The sequence below is a fragment of the Bubalus kerabau genome, chromosome 3, assembly GCF_029407905.1.
Source record: "Bubalus kerabau isolate K-KA32 ecotype Philippines breed swamp buffalo chromosome 3, PCC_UOA_SB_1v2, whole genome shotgun sequence".
Taxonomy (NCBI): Eukaryota; Metazoa; Chordata; class Mammalia; order Artiodactyla; family Bovidae; genus Bubalus; species Bubalus kerabau.
Window position 1 is genome coordinate 145067621 of NC_073626.1, and position 16796 is coordinate 145084416.

At 38.0% G+C, this 16796-nt stretch overlaps 1 protein-coding gene across 1 annotated transcript in view; it reads left to right on the forward strand.

The window, feature by feature from the left end:
• FAM117B (family with sequence similarity 117 member B) overlaps positions 1–16796 on the forward strand; it is a 74028-nt gene that overhangs the window by 23361 nt on the left and 33871 nt on the right. Inside the window, exon 2 of the mRNA XM_055573127.1 lies at positions 16126–16277. Within this exon, the coding sequence (XP_055429102.1) occupies positions 16126–16277 (152 nt within the window). The remainder of the gene's footprint in view (positions 1–16125; positions 16278–16796) is intronic.

Consider the following 16796-nt stretch of genomic DNA (forward strand, 5'->3'; position numbering starts at 1 on the left):
AGCACTTTCACAGCATCATCTTTCAGGATTTGGAATAGCTCAACTGGAATGCCATCACCTCCACTAGCTCTGTTCATAGTGATGCTTTCTAAGGCCCTCTTGACTTCACATTCCAGGATGTCTGGCTCTAGGTCAGTGATTACACCATTGTGATTATCTGGGTCGTGAAGATCTTTTTTGTACAGTTCTTCTGTGTATTCTTGCCATCTCTTCTTAATATCTTCTGCTTCTGTTAGGTCCATACCATTTCTGTCCTTTATCGAGCCCATCTTTGCATGAAATGTTCCTTTGGTATCTCTGACAGAATGATCTCTGTTTGTTTCCAAGGCAAACCATTCAATATCACGGTAATCCAAGTCTACGCCCCAACCAGTAACACTGAAGAAGCTGAAGTTGAGTGGTTCTATGAAGACCTACAAGACCTTTTAGAACTAACACCCAAAAAAGATGTCCTTTTCATTATAGGGGACTGGAATGCAAAAGTAGGAAGTCAAGAAACACCTGGAGTAACAGGCAAATTTGGCCTTGGAATACAGAATGAAGCAGGGCAAAGACTAATAGAGTTTTGCCAAGAAAATGCACTGGTCATAACCAACACCCTATTCCAACAACATAAGAGAAGACTCTGTACATGGACATCACCAGATGGTCAATGAGGAAATCAGATTGATTATATTCTTTGCAGTCAAAGATGGAGAAGCTCTATACAGTCAGCAAAAACAAGACCAGGAGTTGACTGTGGCTCAGACCATGAACTCCTTATTGCCAAATTCAGACTTAAATTGAAGAAAGTAGGGAAAACCACTAGACCATTCAGGTATGACCTAAATCAAATCCCTTATGATTATACAGTGGAAGTGAGAAATAGATTTAAGGGTCTAGATCTGATAGAGTGCCAGATGAGCTATGGAATGAGGTTCGTGACATTGTACAGGAGACAGGGATCAAGACCATCCCCGTGGAAAAGAAATGCAAAAATGCAAAATGGCTGTCTGGGGAGGCCTTACAAATAGCTGTGAAAAGAAGAGAAGTGAAAAGCAGCGGAGAAAAGGAAAGATATAAACATCTGAATGCAGAGTTCCAAAGAATAGCAAGAAGAGATAAGAAAGCCTTCCTCAGCGATCAATGCAAAGAAATAGAGGAAAACAACAGAATGGGAAAGACTAGAGATTAGTAATCAGATCAGATCAGATCAGTCGCTCAGTAATAGGATAGTGAATAAATAGACTGATAAATCAATGGATGGGAGGGGTCCAGGAAAATTGGTAGAAGAGGTTAGAAAACAGGGCATTTTAAGTAGAAATATTAATCTCAGTTCTTGATTTCGTAAATACAAATATTACGCTGTGATGTTAGAAATTTTCAAAACAAATATAGTTTAAAAAATAAAGTGATTCTAGGAGAAAAAAATTTTAGTTTCTAAAAAACAGATACTCTTCTGTATCAGTCATGTAATACCAGTATAGATGGGTCTGCTTACTTGCCAACAGGGTTGTCAATCACACATAGTGTGGAATCCGAGTTTTCAATTTTTGGAAACCTGATTTTATTGCCAGAAGTACAGCAAGAAATATCAGCTTTGCAAAATAAATTATATAGGGAGGATAAAGTTTGCTTATTTTTGAGGGGCAGCAAACTAGAAGACATTTCCCCCTGAAATTCTCCAGACTATTTTTTGAAAATTACTTTGTTAACTGAGACAAGCTTAAATTATAAAACCTATCCTTAGAGATATTTTGGCCAAGCAGGAACATAACTAAGGGAAGTGTTCCTCACATTGTTTCAAGTGGAATTTTGAGACATGTCATTGTGAAAGTATTTCCTTAGATCATCCTTTAGAGGAGTATTGCTTTTTTTTTTTTCCTTTGAAATCCTTATTTTTGAGTTTTTTATTGGGTCAAAAATGAAGGAATATTAAAGCACCAATTTGATTTATGCCATTTTTCCTTTGTTTGCTTGAGGTAGTTTTTTCTAGCCTCTTGGTTGTAAATGACAAACCAACTTAAATTAAGTAGAATGACAGTAGATTTGATGAAATTCTGAACAACTAAGCTTGGATAGATCTGTCCACAAGGATCAAATGCTTTCAGGAAACTTTCTGAAAATCCTTTAATTTTTCATCTTTGTCTATCTCTTAGCTTCATTCTGTCCTGTTGACTCAAATCAGTAGTCCTTCATTCAATACATAGTTTGTGCTAGACATGATTTTAGTTGATGGAGAAGCAAGTGATAACATAAGACAAACTAAGTCTGTGTCCTCAAGAAGCACTCTTTCTAGTGCAGGGACTTGTTCTACATAGCAGGGGACAAAGCCAGAGACCATTATGGACTTGATTTTCATCTGTAAGACCCATGAGGCAAGAGGGCATCTTCCCCACCTACTCTTCTAGAAAAATTCCAGGGAAGGACTGTGGTAGGTTGTGATCCCATTCTGCAATCAGTAACTGCACCCAGAAGGGTAAGATATTGTTACTAACTAAGCCTGGGTCATTTAAACTCAATATTCAAGGACCAGAGTCTGTTACCAAAAGGAGGAAAGGCAAAGATACTAGCCAGGCAAAGATAGTAGCTCTTCTTGGCATTTGCATTATGAAGTTTGATTTCCTGTATTTGTACTTCAGATAAATGTATCACATATGCCAAAACTTTACTGATTTTGAAAACTTAAAAAAAATGTTAGTCTTTCTCCTCATTTCTAAATCTAAATTGTGAACTTCAGTTTGATATGCGAAGAGCCAGATAAATAATTTAACATGTTGCTTCCCACATAATTCGCCACATTGATAGGAAAGTTGTTGTCTTGTAGGTTAGAAAGACATGGTTTTGAAAGCTAATGTTCCATGGTGTTTTAGGTTGGTTTCTCCAAAACATGGACTTGTTTGGTTGATTCCAGGAAGAGATGTTAAGGAAGTAATGAAGAGATGGGGAAAGGACAAAAGCCAATATGAATGTGTTAATAAGTAGTATACCACAGTGGAAAACAGGAGCTCAGGCCTACTAAGCACCTCTGATTGATCATGTGGAACATACCTCAGAATTGTCTCAATGAGGAGATAAGGAAGCTGGGTATTTATCCATTACCTTTTATCCCTCAGTGGTTGGAGGTTTAAGGGATGTTGACTTCCAGCCACTTCCTGTTTGGCCTGCTGCCTGTTGAGTGTGTTCCTTCAGTTTACAGAAAGCTCTGAGGCACAGAGGGACAGATGGCTTGAGAATTGTTCAGAGAACTATCCATAGAAACTGCAGGTGCTCTCCATAGTGGCTGTGAATGGATATGGGTAGGGCTTTGATAGTTTCTGTCCTTTATTGAGCCCATCTTTGCATGAAGTGTTCCCTTCATATCTCTAATTTTCTTGAAGAGATCTCTAGTCGTTCCCATTCTGTTGTTTTCCTCTATTTCTTTGCATTGATCGCTGAGGAAGGCTTTCTTATCTCTCCTTGCTATTCTTTGGAACTCTGCATTCAGATGCTTATATCTTTCCTTTTCTCCTTTGCTTTTGCTTCTCTTCTTTTCACAGCTATTTGTAAGGCGTCCTCAGACAGCCATTTTGCATTTTTGCATTTCTTTTCCATGGGGATGTTCTTGATCCCTGTCTCCTGTACAATGTCACAAACCTCCGCCATAGTTCATCAGGCACTCTATCAGATCTAGGCCCTTAAATCTATTTCTCACTTCCACTGTGTAATCATAAGGGATTTGATTTAGGTCATACCTGAATGGTCTAGTGGTTTTCCCCACTTTCTTCAATTTATCTGAATTTGGCAAAAAGGAGTTCATGATCTGAGCCACAGTCAGCTCCCAGTCTTGTTTTTGCTGTCTGTATAGAGCTTCTCCATCTTTGGCTGCAAAGAATATAATCAATCTGATTTTGATGTTGACCATCTGGTGATATCCACGTGTAGAGTCTTCTTTTGTGTTGTTGGAAGAAATGGTATGGACCTAACAGAAGCAGAATATATTAAAAAGAGGTGGCAAGAATACATAGAACTAAAAAAAAAAAAAAAAAAGAATACATAGAACTGTACAAAAAAGAGCTTCACGACCAAGATAATCACAATGGTGTGATCACTCACCTAGAGCCAGACATCCTGGAATGTGAAGTCAAGTGGGCCTTAGAAAGCATCACTACGAACAAAGCTAGTGGAGGTGATGGCATTCCAGTTGAGCTATTTCAAATCGTGAAAGATGATGCTGTGAAAGTGCTGCACTCATATGCCAGCAAATCTGGAAAACTCAGAGTGGCCACAGGACTGGAAAAGATCAGTTTTCATTCCAGTCCCAAAGAAAGGGAATGCCAAAGAATGCTCAAACTATCACACAGTTGCACTGATCTCACACACTAGTAAAGTAATGCTCAAAATTCTCCAAGCCAGGCTTCAGCAATACGTGAACTGTGAACTTCCAGATGTTCAAGCTGGTTTTAGAAAAGGCAGAGGAAGCAGAGATCAAATTGCCAACATCCACTGGATCATGGAAAAAGCAAGAGAGTTCCAGAACAACATCTATTTCTGCTTTATTGACTATGCCAAAGCCTTTGATTTTGGGGATCACAATAAACTGTGGAAAATTCTGAAAGAGATGGGAATACCAGACCACCTGACCTGCCTCTTGAGAAACCTATATGCAGGTCAGGAAGCAACAGTTAGAACCAGACATGGAACAACAGACTGGTTCCGAATAGGAAAAGGAGTACGTCAAGGCTGTATATTGTCACCCTGCTTATTTAACTTCTATGCAGAGTACATCATGAGAAACGCTGGGCTGGAAGAAGCGCAAGCTGGAATCAAGATTGCCGGGAGAAATATCAATAACCTCAGATATGCAGATGACACCACCGTTATGGCAGAAAGTGAAGAGGAACTCAAAAGCCTCTTGATGAAAGTGAAAGAGGAGAGTGAAAAAGTTGGCTTAAAGCTGAACATTCAGAAAACGAAGATCATGGCATCTGGTCCCATCGCTTCATGGGAAATAGGTGGGGAGATAGTGGGAACAGTGTCAGAGTTTATTTTTGGGGGCTCCATAATCACTGCAGATGGTGATCGCAGCCATGAAATTAAAAGACGCTTACTCCTTGGCAGGAAAGTTATGACCAACCAAGATAGCATATTGAAAAGCAGAGACATTACTTTGCCAACAAAGGTTTGTCTAGTCAAGGCTATGGTTTTTCCTGTGGTCATGTATGGATGTGAGAGTTGGACTGTGAAGAAAGCTGAGTGCTGAAGAATTGATGCTTTTGAACTGTGATGTTGGAGAAGACTCTTGAGAGTCCCTTGGACTGCAAGGAGATCCAACCAGTCCATCCTAAAGGAGATCAGTCCTGGGTGTTCATTGGAAGGACTGATGCTGAAGCTGAAACTCCAATACTTTGGCCACCTCATGCAAAGAGTTGACTCATTGGAAAAGACCCTGATGCTGGGAGGGACTGGGGGCAGGAGGAGAAGGGGACGACAGAGGATGAGATGGCTGGATGGCATCACTGACTCGATGGACATGAGTTTGAGTGAATTCTGGGATTTGGTGATGGACAGGGAGGCCTGGCGTGCTGCAATTCATGGGGTCGCAAAGAGTCGGACACGACTGAGCAACTGAACTGAACTTGATAGTTTCAGCTATAAATGGTGAAAGATATCCTCAAGTATATCCTCACGTAGGTGGGTTATTCCTTTGATTTTTCACCAAAATTCTTGTGTAGTGCTAGAACAACATAAGTACCTATACTTACCTCCCACCCCAGTTCAGCTCATTTTCTCTACATTATGATTGTTGACACTGTCGGGTGAAATATACCGCAGAAATTTCAGCGGCTCAACAAAGGTTTATTGTGGCTAGTGTAGGTTTGGTGGCTTTCTGGAAGAGCTTTCCTCCAAACGATGGATGACTCAGAGCTCCAAGCTGTACTCCCTGTCAACCAGGTGGACAGGAGAAAGCGTGGAGAGGGGACATGTCACTTCAATCATATGTGTGGCCAGAACCAGTTACAGGGCTCCAGCCTAATTAGAAGGAAGGCACTGTCTCTGACCCATTTGGCAATGAAGAATTTTCACTCAGCTGTCAAGATTTCATGAATTTTAATAGTGGTCTCCAAGATCCATAAGTCACATTTCTTCTTCCTTAATAGTATTCATATATTGCACATACATAATTAATTACTGTTTCCATCACAAATGGTAAAAATAAAGAGCAGTTATTTACTTTTAACAAAACTGAAGATTCTTGCTTTGTCATTAATTTGGCACCTGGAAAAGAATTGCAGCAGAATTTCTTAGTTTCCGCTTTAAAGTTTGGCACCACTTTTCAAAAGGATTGTTTCAGTGGCTAATTTATTCTACATGAACAAATGGTAGCAGAGTGTAGGATGGGATGGTGGGAGGAGAAGCCAAAGCTGATTGATGTAATTGTCAAAGCAGGAAGTGATGAAACCTGAAATTAGGACAATGGTAAAGAATCTGCCTGTAATGCTGGAGACCCAGGTTTGATCCCTGGGTTGGGAAGATCCCCTGGAGAAGGAGATGGCAATCCACTCCAGTATTCTTGCCTGGGAAATCCCTTGGACAGAGGAACCTGGGGGGCTACAGTCCATGGGGTCACAAAGAGTTGGACACAACTGAGTGAGTGACACTGATGGATATGGAAAGGAAGGAATGATAAGGAAGTAATATCTTGGTGAATCTTACAGTTTTTGTTTGGGATAGTTTCCAGGAGGGGGAAAGGTAAAGTGATTTTGGAAGGCCAATAGTGCTTCTCCCACAGAGCTTTTTCCCAAGCTGCTCTTCTCTCTAGCTGGGCCACCCCTCCTATACTCTTTCCTCTCTCCTGTGTCTGTTCAAAGGCCTTCCTAAGTTCTGTATAAAATGGCAACCTCACACAGCTCGCTCCTCTGCTGCTTTGCCCTACTTTTTCCCTGTTATTAGCACCTACCATATTGGTTTTATGAACAACTTCCCCTATTAGAATACAGGTTTTGCAACTGCAGGCATCTTTTCTCTTGTTCATTCCTGTATCTGTAATAGGTACGCAATAAATGTTTATTGAATGAAAGCCATGGAAGGTAGGCCACTCAGGAGATGAATAGACGTGGTAGGTTTAAAATTGCTTTGTAACTCACCTCTTTAGACATATATGGCAGGCAGTTCTAAAATGTATTTCTTAAGGGATAGAGAATTGAAACTAGTGGTGTAGATGTTAACAAGTACAACATGATGCATGTACTGATTGGTATTAAAATTCCAAGAAATAGGAAATTTAAATTCCCTTTTGTTTTTTGTATTTTATTTATTGTTGCTCTTTGAAGACTTGTATTAACAAGTTTTTATTGGTTGCAAAAGGATCTGTTTATTTTAGTTTTTTAAAAGAATTATTTGCCAGAAAAGTGTAAGACTGCAGTGGAAGCCCAGAAAGGAGCTGTGGCATGCTGTGAACTAAGATAGCATGAACTTTGGTTACAGCTGGCTGATGCTGAGAATGCTTGAGGGCTAAGTCCTTGCTTCACTGTTCAGTATTTCCTCTTACTGTTTGTTTAGACTTGAATTTAGTGTAAAAAAATTGCTAGCGCCTGCTTTAGAGTGATGAATTAAAGGCCAATTATTCCTTCTACTTCATTTCTTTTTAAAAACTTTATTGAAATGTAGTTGCTTTACAGTATTTATTAATTTTGCTGTATAGCAAAGTGATTCAGTTATACATTTATATATTCTTTTTTTATATATTCTCCCCTTCTCCATTTCTTAAAGCTTTTACTTTATACTCCTTTACCAGGAACCTTCTTTAAAGGGTCATGTTTGACTTCTCACATCCTATTTATGCCTCAGACTGTTCAGTATGACCTCTGCCTGTTGACTTCATTGACGTATCTCTTGAAAGGGAGGGAGTACGGTGTTCTCTACACGCCAGGTGCTTTATATATTTTTTTCTGTTTGATCCTCACAACAATCCAGAGACAACCTTTCCCCCAAACGTCTCTTTGCAGGAAATGTCCTTGTTTCCCAAGATCCCATTCAGTACCCGCTTCTCTTAGGCTTCATCCATTGTGTATGCGCCAGTGGCTTTAACCTGTATAGGCAGATTACTTCTAAGTTTCTCCTTCTGACACAGAACTCTAGACAAACTCACCAAAGAGTAAAACTGACTTAAGTCTCAATTTAATATCCTACAACTGTATCAAACCCAGAGTTTGAAACTGAATTATAGACAAGTTGCCTAAGCCTGCAACTTGGGGAAATCGCCATCATGCTAGATGCTATTTACGAGATTTGCACTCTGTACAGAAATATTCTCATTTAATCCTCACAACCCAGTTTGTTTTACAGAAGCACTAAGAGCGATTTAGAACAGTTAAGGAGCTTAACCAATCGGCAGTACAACAGATGGAGTTGGGTTTGAACAGAATATGTGTAGTTGCAAACTCCATACTCTATCCGTTCTGTGGCACTTCCGGTCCCCCTCCCTTCAACATGAACACAGCACACTTACACGCCCCTCTGAGCACCCACTACTGCTGACCTTTTGAGTTGCTCTGAAATATTTCATGTTTCTTGATTCTGTTTGCCTTGCTTACTTGGATTATTGCAATAGCCACTTAATAAATCTTCCTGACTCAATTTCTTTTACATCCATACTGCTGTCAAAAAATTTCTTCTAAAATGCAAATTTGATTATGTCATTTCCCTTATTGCCTTTGGGATAAAATACTTGGCACAGTATTCAAGACCTTCTTTGCTCGTGGTCATGTTGTGTGCACGGTCCTTTTGTTTCAGCCATTATAAGGTACATTTATGTCCTAGAGCTGTATTTCAGGATTACGTTTTGTTCTTCGGACATGCCCTTTAGTTGTTTCATCACTGTCAAATTCCCATTTTTAAGAGTTGCATCAAGTGGCAGCTTTTTCACAAGACCTCTGCACTTTAAGCATTTCCTCTCCCTTTGAGTATCCTTATTTGTGGTCACTAGGACCGTGGTCCTTATAGGTATGACCTCTTACAGGTGGGGAAAGGAAAGATGCAAATGATGATGGAGAAATTTAAATTCGGACTATGAGGAAGCTGTAATTGAGAGCTCAGAAGGAGATGAGAGAGATGTTAAAACTGGAGAAAGGGGCATCCTTGTTATGTTGAGGCAGAAAATTTAGCCACACTATTGAGATTAGTAGTATGGAAAGTAAGAACTATGCCTAATAAACAGGATGATCTAGCTAAGGAGATTTCTAAGCAGAGTGTGAAGGTGCCAAGAAGTTTCTTCTTGCTGCTTATAGCAAAATGTGTGAGGTGCCCTGTGACCTCTTAACACTGTGGACTTCTCACTCTTCTTATTTGTGTGTGTGTGTGTGTGTGTGTGTGTGTGTTTTCTTAATGGAAGTAATAGTTAATTTACAATGTTGTATTAGTTTCTGGTGTACAGCAAAGTGATTCAGTTATACATATATCTCTGTATATGTGTATATATATTCTTTTCATATTCTTTCCCATTATGGTTTATTGTAGGTTAGTGAATATACAGTAGGACTTTGTTTCAATCCCAGTCTCCCAATTTACCTGTCCCTTACCCCCTCTCCCCTTTGATAACTGAAAGGTTTTTTTCTGTGTCTGTGGATCTGTTTCTGTTTTGTAAATGAGTTCATTTGTGTCATATTTTAGATTTCATATATAAGTGATAAGGTAAGTCACTTCAGTCGTGTCCGACTCTGTGCGACCCCATAGACGGCAGCCCACCAGGCTCCCCCGTCCCTGGGATTCTCCAGGCAAGAACACTGGAGTGGGTTGTCATTTCCTTCTCCAATGCATGAAAGTGAAAAGTGAAAGTGAAGTCGCTCAGTCGTGTCCGACTCTTTGCGACCCCATGGACTGCAGCCTACCAGGCTCCTCCGTCCATGGGATTTTCCAGGCAAGAGTACTGGAGTGGTGCCATTGTCTTTCTCTTTCTGACTTCACTTAGTATAATAATCTCTAGGTTCATCCATATTGCTGCAAATGGTATTATTTCATTCTACCCTATGGGTGTATATAGGTACACACTGTATATATGTATACAGTGTATATATGGACCACACCTTCTTTATCCATTCCTCTGTTGATGAATATTTAGGTTGTTTCCATGTCCTGGCTATTGTACATTAGATTTTTAAATTTCTAGAATAGACTTTTTTTTTGATACCGTGTCTATAGGAAACCAGTTTGGTTAATTTGATGATTTAGTTCTTATTAGGGTTAATCATTAATTTGGTACTGCTGTGCCTGCATCAGTTCTTGATGTTATCTGTTAATGTTTCATTGAAAACTTAATCAAAAAATTAACTGAAACCTGGAGTAACTGAAGAAAGTATGAAGTAGAAATAAATTATGGAAGCATATACTTTTCCCCTAAATTTCCCTTAACAGATTATAAATAAAGTTCTCATGTTTATCATTTTAAAACATAATTTTTAATAATTTTACTATTCCATTGTATTTTCCATCAGTTTCCTTAACCTCCAATATTGTCTATATTATTTATGGTTTTTTACTACTGTAAATGTTATGAATGTCTTTGAATTTAAAACCCTTTCCACATTAAAAAAATATTTAATTTATTGGCTGCATCTAGTCTTATTTGCGGTATGCAGGATCTTTGCTGTGGTGTGTGGTCTTCTCTTGAGCTGTGGTGCGAGGGCTCCAGAGCGTGTGGGCCCCAGAGTTTGTGGTCCACAGACTGTCTAGTTGAGGTGCCTGCGCTCAGTAGTTGCAGCACACAGGCTTAGCTGCGCTGAGCTGGGTGGGATCTGAGCTCCCTGACCAGGAATCGAACCCACATCCCCCGTACTGGAAAGCAGAAGCTCAACCATTGGACCAGTAGGGAAGTTCCCCTTTTCTATATTTGACTATTCTATTTACATGCCTAGATAGAGAGTCATTGAATCAAAGTTTATGAATTTTTAAAATACAGGTAGTAAGTTCACATGTAAATTTTAAAACGTATACTTAGAAATACAGTGAAATAACTCCCTTGCCATCTCTCTTGTCTGCCCACCATCCAGTTCCCCTTTGTGGAGGCAGCCATTGTCATCAATTTTTTATATTTCTTTCCAGAGACATTTTAAGTATGTGTATGTCTGTGTGTGTGTGTAGGAGGTGGAAGCTTAGACAGTGGATGAATAGACATACACTGTTGTAGGCATTTAATCATAGTATATGTACTATTTATGGAGTAGGAAATGGCAACCCACTTCAGTATTCTTGCCTGGAAAATCCTACGGACAGAGGAGCCTGACAGGGTACAGTCCATGGAGTCATAAAGAGTTGGACACGACTAAGCGAGCACATGTGTACTATTTAAGATAAAATCAACTACATGTAACTTTACTAGAATATAATAAAAGAAGAGGAAGGTAAAATGAAATTGAAGGAATTTCTTTTGATTTAACTATTTCTTGGGGATTTCCTGATGGTCCCATGGTTGGGACTCTGCTTTCACTGCCTAGGGCCTGTGTTCAATCCCTAATAAGAGAACTAAGATCTCTCCTGCAAGCCACAACACAAAAGCATTCTTCATCAGAAGAAAATTAAAATACTTACAATACTAGTAATGTACGAGAAATATAAATTAGCAGTAAAATTAAAATTTTTAGAACTCAATAACAATTGAAATGCAAATAAAATGATATTTTTAATCTTTGGGAAAATTGAGAAAAATTAATGAATATACTTAAGGATGTGGTAAATGAGTGTCCTTGTAAGGGCAAAATTCTTTCTAGTGGCAGGTAATTTGGCAATATTTAAAATTTTAATATGTGTTTACCGTTGGAGATACAAAATTTGATGTCCAAAAATTTTTCATAAAGAGATAAGTAAGCATAAAATGATATATATCTGCCGCTGAAAATGTCCATCACTATAAGATTAAGTTATGATGTATCCAATCAATTGGATACTGTACAGCTGTTAATATTAAAAATGGTGATGAAAGGAGGAGGGGACATGTATACCTATGACTGATTCATGTTGATGTGTGACAGAAACCAACACAATATTGTAAATCAGTTATCCTTCAATTAAAAATAAACTTTAAAAAATGGTGATATAGATTCATATTTATTACAGTGGAAATAGGTCCTTGACATGCCCTTTTTCTTTCTCAACAATAAGTAATAGCGTGCCTAATGGGACCTCATTTATATAAAATTGTACATGTGTGTAAATGTAGACAGATTTCTGGAAATAAATACTGATTAAAATGATTATCTCTGAGTGGTGGCCTTTTGGGATTTTGTGGGGTTTTGGTTTTTTTGGTTTTTTTTTAGTACTGTTTGGTTTCTTTATATTTAATCTTTATCATTTTTATACGTGAAGAAAGAAGAGTATTTTTCCCCTTTCTGAACAAATAAATGTCATTTTATCCCTTCTGCTTAATTGACTTTGTGGATAACAAAAAATACAGCTTTTAAGCTAATACCTGATAAATTCTAGAAATACCTAATTCTAACAGTGTCTGTAGAAACTTTCTAATGTGTTATCTGAGGGCCATGGTTTGGGATGCTCTACTACTGCCATTGAAATTACCCAAGAACTGGTGCCGATAGTTGGGGAGTTCTGAACTCCAGACCGCAGGGCATTTACTGAAATTTTCATTGCCACACCCTGCTGTAAGTGCTTTAAGACTTTTTAAAGAACAGAGTCAAGTTTGAGCCTTTGTTTTTGTTGCCTTGATTTACTTTTTCTCAGCTTTGTTTATAATTAACAAAGAAAATTGTTAGATATATAAAGCATAGCTCATAATGATGTAATATATGTATACGTTGTGAAAAGATTCCTCCCATTTGGTTCATTAAAGCATCCATCACTTCACATATTTATCTTTTTTTCATTTATGTGAGAGAAAACATTAAGTTCTACTCTTTCAGTGAATTTCACTTATACAATATAGTGTTACCAATTGTAGTCACCATGTTATATATTACCACCTCAGACCTTATTTATTCATTTATAGCTGAAAATTTATACTCTTTCATCAGCCTTTCCCTGCTTCTCCCATACCTCTGGCCGTCACTTTTCCTACTATCTGTTTCCATGAGTTTGACTTTTTAAAAAAGATTGTACATGTAAGTGATACTGTGCAGTATTAGTTTTTGTTTATTTACTTTGGATTAACAAAGTATCTGAATTTATTGCACACACCTGCCCTTGTTGATAAACGATAGAAATATTAGAAATCATTCTCTTTTCTGCATATATGTCAGGTATTGTTTAAATCATTGGGTTGAGGGAAAGTAAAATTCCTGCCCTCCAAAATCGCATTCTCCTAGAGCACTGGGACAGTCAGGAGAGCGTATCAGTGAACTGTGCTAAGGCAGTACACAGGAGGGCTTTTGACCTAGATGCTGATGTATCGTTTTTTTGGGGTTTGGATGACTATTCAAGGAAGATTTTTTTCCGAGGAAACAGTTGAACTGAATTTTGAACTGAAGTTTCAAAGATTAAACGTAAATTAGCCAAACCCAGGAAAGGGATATGAGGGTAATATAGGGTAGAGACAAACTCATAGAGGCAGACAGGGCATGGCACATGTTGGGAACTGTAAGGCCTTCAGCATGGTTGGGATTAGAGGCAGTCCAGGCAAGAAAAAGGGAGGCTGGAGAAGCCAGATCATGAAGGGTCTTGTCAGCTGTCAGCGAGTTTCTTTCTCTGGACTTCCATGTAAATACAGCCTTTGTTCACATAGACAGGAATTCTTTGAGTCATCTTTGACTCTTAAGTCTTCCTCCCTTCCCCTAAACTTCCTCATAATTAAGCACCAAATCTTGTCAATTTTGGGAACTTGGATTGAAACAGAATAATGACAAGCTAGATGTAGACTCTATGTTCTTTATGGCAAGCTGCAACTTAGTCTTTTTAATTTCTAGGGCTTAGCACTGGCTCCCAGACCCTTAGTAAATGTTTACATGAAGGGAGTTCAGAAGAAAATGTTTAGTATTTTTACATGTGACCATGTATAACTTTTCTATTCTCCATTTTGTTATGGAAAATCTAATAGTCTTAGAAAGTCTAGTTGAAAAGGCAGTGCTTGGATAATTTAAAATCTTGATGATGAAATCAGACCTATTTGATTAGTGCGTTGAACAGTGATGGAAGCAATGTTGTAGTTAAGGAAGAAAAGTGCCAGACAACTTTTAACAATGGGATTTTAATGAATACACCCCAGTTTACATACTCTGTGTCCCTTTTTTGTGGCCAAGAACAATATTTTTGTGACTTTCCCAGTAGAGATTCATTTTTTAGTTAAAGGAAAAATCATGTACCTGTATATTTATTGCTTTTCACTTGTTACAGGTAGTTATATGAGTACATGCTTCCTTGAACTTATGGATATGTACTGTATTTATTTTGTGTTTATAAAAGGAAGACACTGCAGAGATATGGTTAGCATTTGCAACATTTAGGCACTGTTTTAGTGAAATAATTGTGCCATTTTGAAAACAAATTATGTATCTGAGGCATATCTTGTGAGGCAACTTTTATGATTATCAACAATACAGCTGCTAAAACTATTATCTTGGTGGAATTGAATCTCTTGTTATTTGGGTCACATAACCAGCAACTGAACTTTTATACTTGTAACTATATAAGACCCTTGTCAAGAAATAATGTGATATGATTAGAAGAGAGGCGTCTTAAAATGTTTTCATATATGGCCTTAAGAAAAACAAGGTATTTGTTATATAGAGAGAGCTAGAATGGTAGCACTATAATATAATCTACTCATGCCTATATTCATGTTTCATATTTTTAAATTCTTTAATTTTTAAATTTTTGTAATATAATTAGCTAAGCCTATTACTTTCCCCCTTCAAAAAAAAAAGAAAAGGAAATAGAGTATTTTTTCTGTATCACCTCTAACTTCCCATTACCTCTAGTTTCTTTTCTTTTTTTTTATAGTTTTTATTTTTGGCTTATATCTAAATACATATCCTGTATCTTGAAATGGAAAATATATTTGCATATATGTCTTCAAGTATAGCTCCTATAGGCTGGTTAGTTTGGTTTCTTGAAGTCTATTTAGTATAACAAAACTCAGTAAGACATGTGCCTGACCGAGCTGATTAAAGTGGAATTTTACCTGTAACTTTATCTTAGCTGCCTTATTTCCTTTTGAGTGAGTATAGGTGGTATAATAATAAGTGATATTTACCTGTTACACCTACTTAATCTTAAACCCAAGGTGAGCATTTTGAAAATGGGTAGATAAGGAAGGTGGCCTTTCTTACTATGCCTTTTTATCTCTCAGGACACAGTAAGCTCATAAATCCTCTCATGGATAATATTGATACATTTGTCTTATTTTCTGTTTTTTTTGTAGAGATTAATTGTAGTTGTAAGAAATAATACAGAGATCTTTTGTACGTTTAGCCTATTTTCCCCAGTGATAACATTTTTGTAGGATTACATAGGATTTTGATATTGTACAAACCACTGCTCTTACTCAAATTTCTTCAGTTTTTACTTGTACTTGTGTGTATGTGTTTTAAATTCTATACTGCTTAATCTCCTTTTTATGTTTGTACATCCCCACTACAGTCAAGATGCTGAATAGTCTCCTGTCACCAAAGGGTCCTGCATGTTGCCCTTTGGTAACACCTGCTTCTCTCCTGCCACCTCACTTTCCCTCTTCCTATCTACTAGTGGACCCCTAGCAACCATTAATCTTTCTTCCATTTCTAACATTTTGTCATGTCAAAAATATACAAATGAAGTCATAAGTAGCCATTAGAGAGTGACCGTTTTTACTTAATATATCTGGAAATGAAATGAAGTTGCTTCAGTCGTGATCAACTCTGCGACCCTGTGGACTATAGCCTGGCAGGCTCTTCTGTCCACGGGATTTTCCAGGCAAGAATACTGGAGTGGGTTGCCATTTCCTTCTCCAAGGGATTTTCTTGACCCAGGGATTGAACCTGGGTCTCCCGCATTGCAGGCAGACTCTTTATCTTCTGAGCCACCAGAGAATCCCTTAATGCGAGAGCCATCCAAGTTTGTGTGAATCAATAGCTTATTCCTCTTTGTCACTCACTTTTTATATTTAAGTTAGAGAAACTCTACCTAGTTTCTACTTTGTTTCCTTCCTAAGCTATTTTAAAATAAATGTATCTGTCTTAAATCTAGGGGACAAAACGAGACCGCCTTCCTCCAGCCCCTCTAGCATCATCCGCCGTACCTCCTCCCTGGATACACTCGCTGCTCCGTACCTCGCAGGGCACTGGCCTCGTGATGGTCATGGGCAAGCTGCTCCTTGCATGAGGGACAAGGCCACACAGGTAGGTTTATTACAGTTCTTATCTTGAAGTGTTTCACTCTGAAACCATTTCTCATAATATTGTTTATTCTACTCTGCTCTCAAATTCTTAAAACTAGTGTGTATTAGCATTATCTGGGAAGCTTATCAAAAATGCAGATCCCCAGGCTTGACCTTGAATGTTCTCCAGTAGGTTTTGATTGAGTCTTAAGAATGTGCATTTTAAACAGTTCTCAAAGGAATTCTGATAACATGCAGTAATTTATGGACATGTTTTCTCTCACTTTTTTACAGTTTAGAACATCACAGTAAATTTAATTTATGGAATTTGGACTTAAACATTTGTTACAGTAAAGGTTACTTTTTCATCCAACCTTATATTTTTGTGCCAAAAATCTTCATGTTTTGGGGAATGGGGATTATTTATATTGCTGATAGAGTCTATAAATGTAGATATCCTGACAAAGGGACTCTGGAAGCAAAGATTTGTACTTTTAGATTTATGAAAAGTTTTAATTAAAGGGATCTTAAAGGATCATTT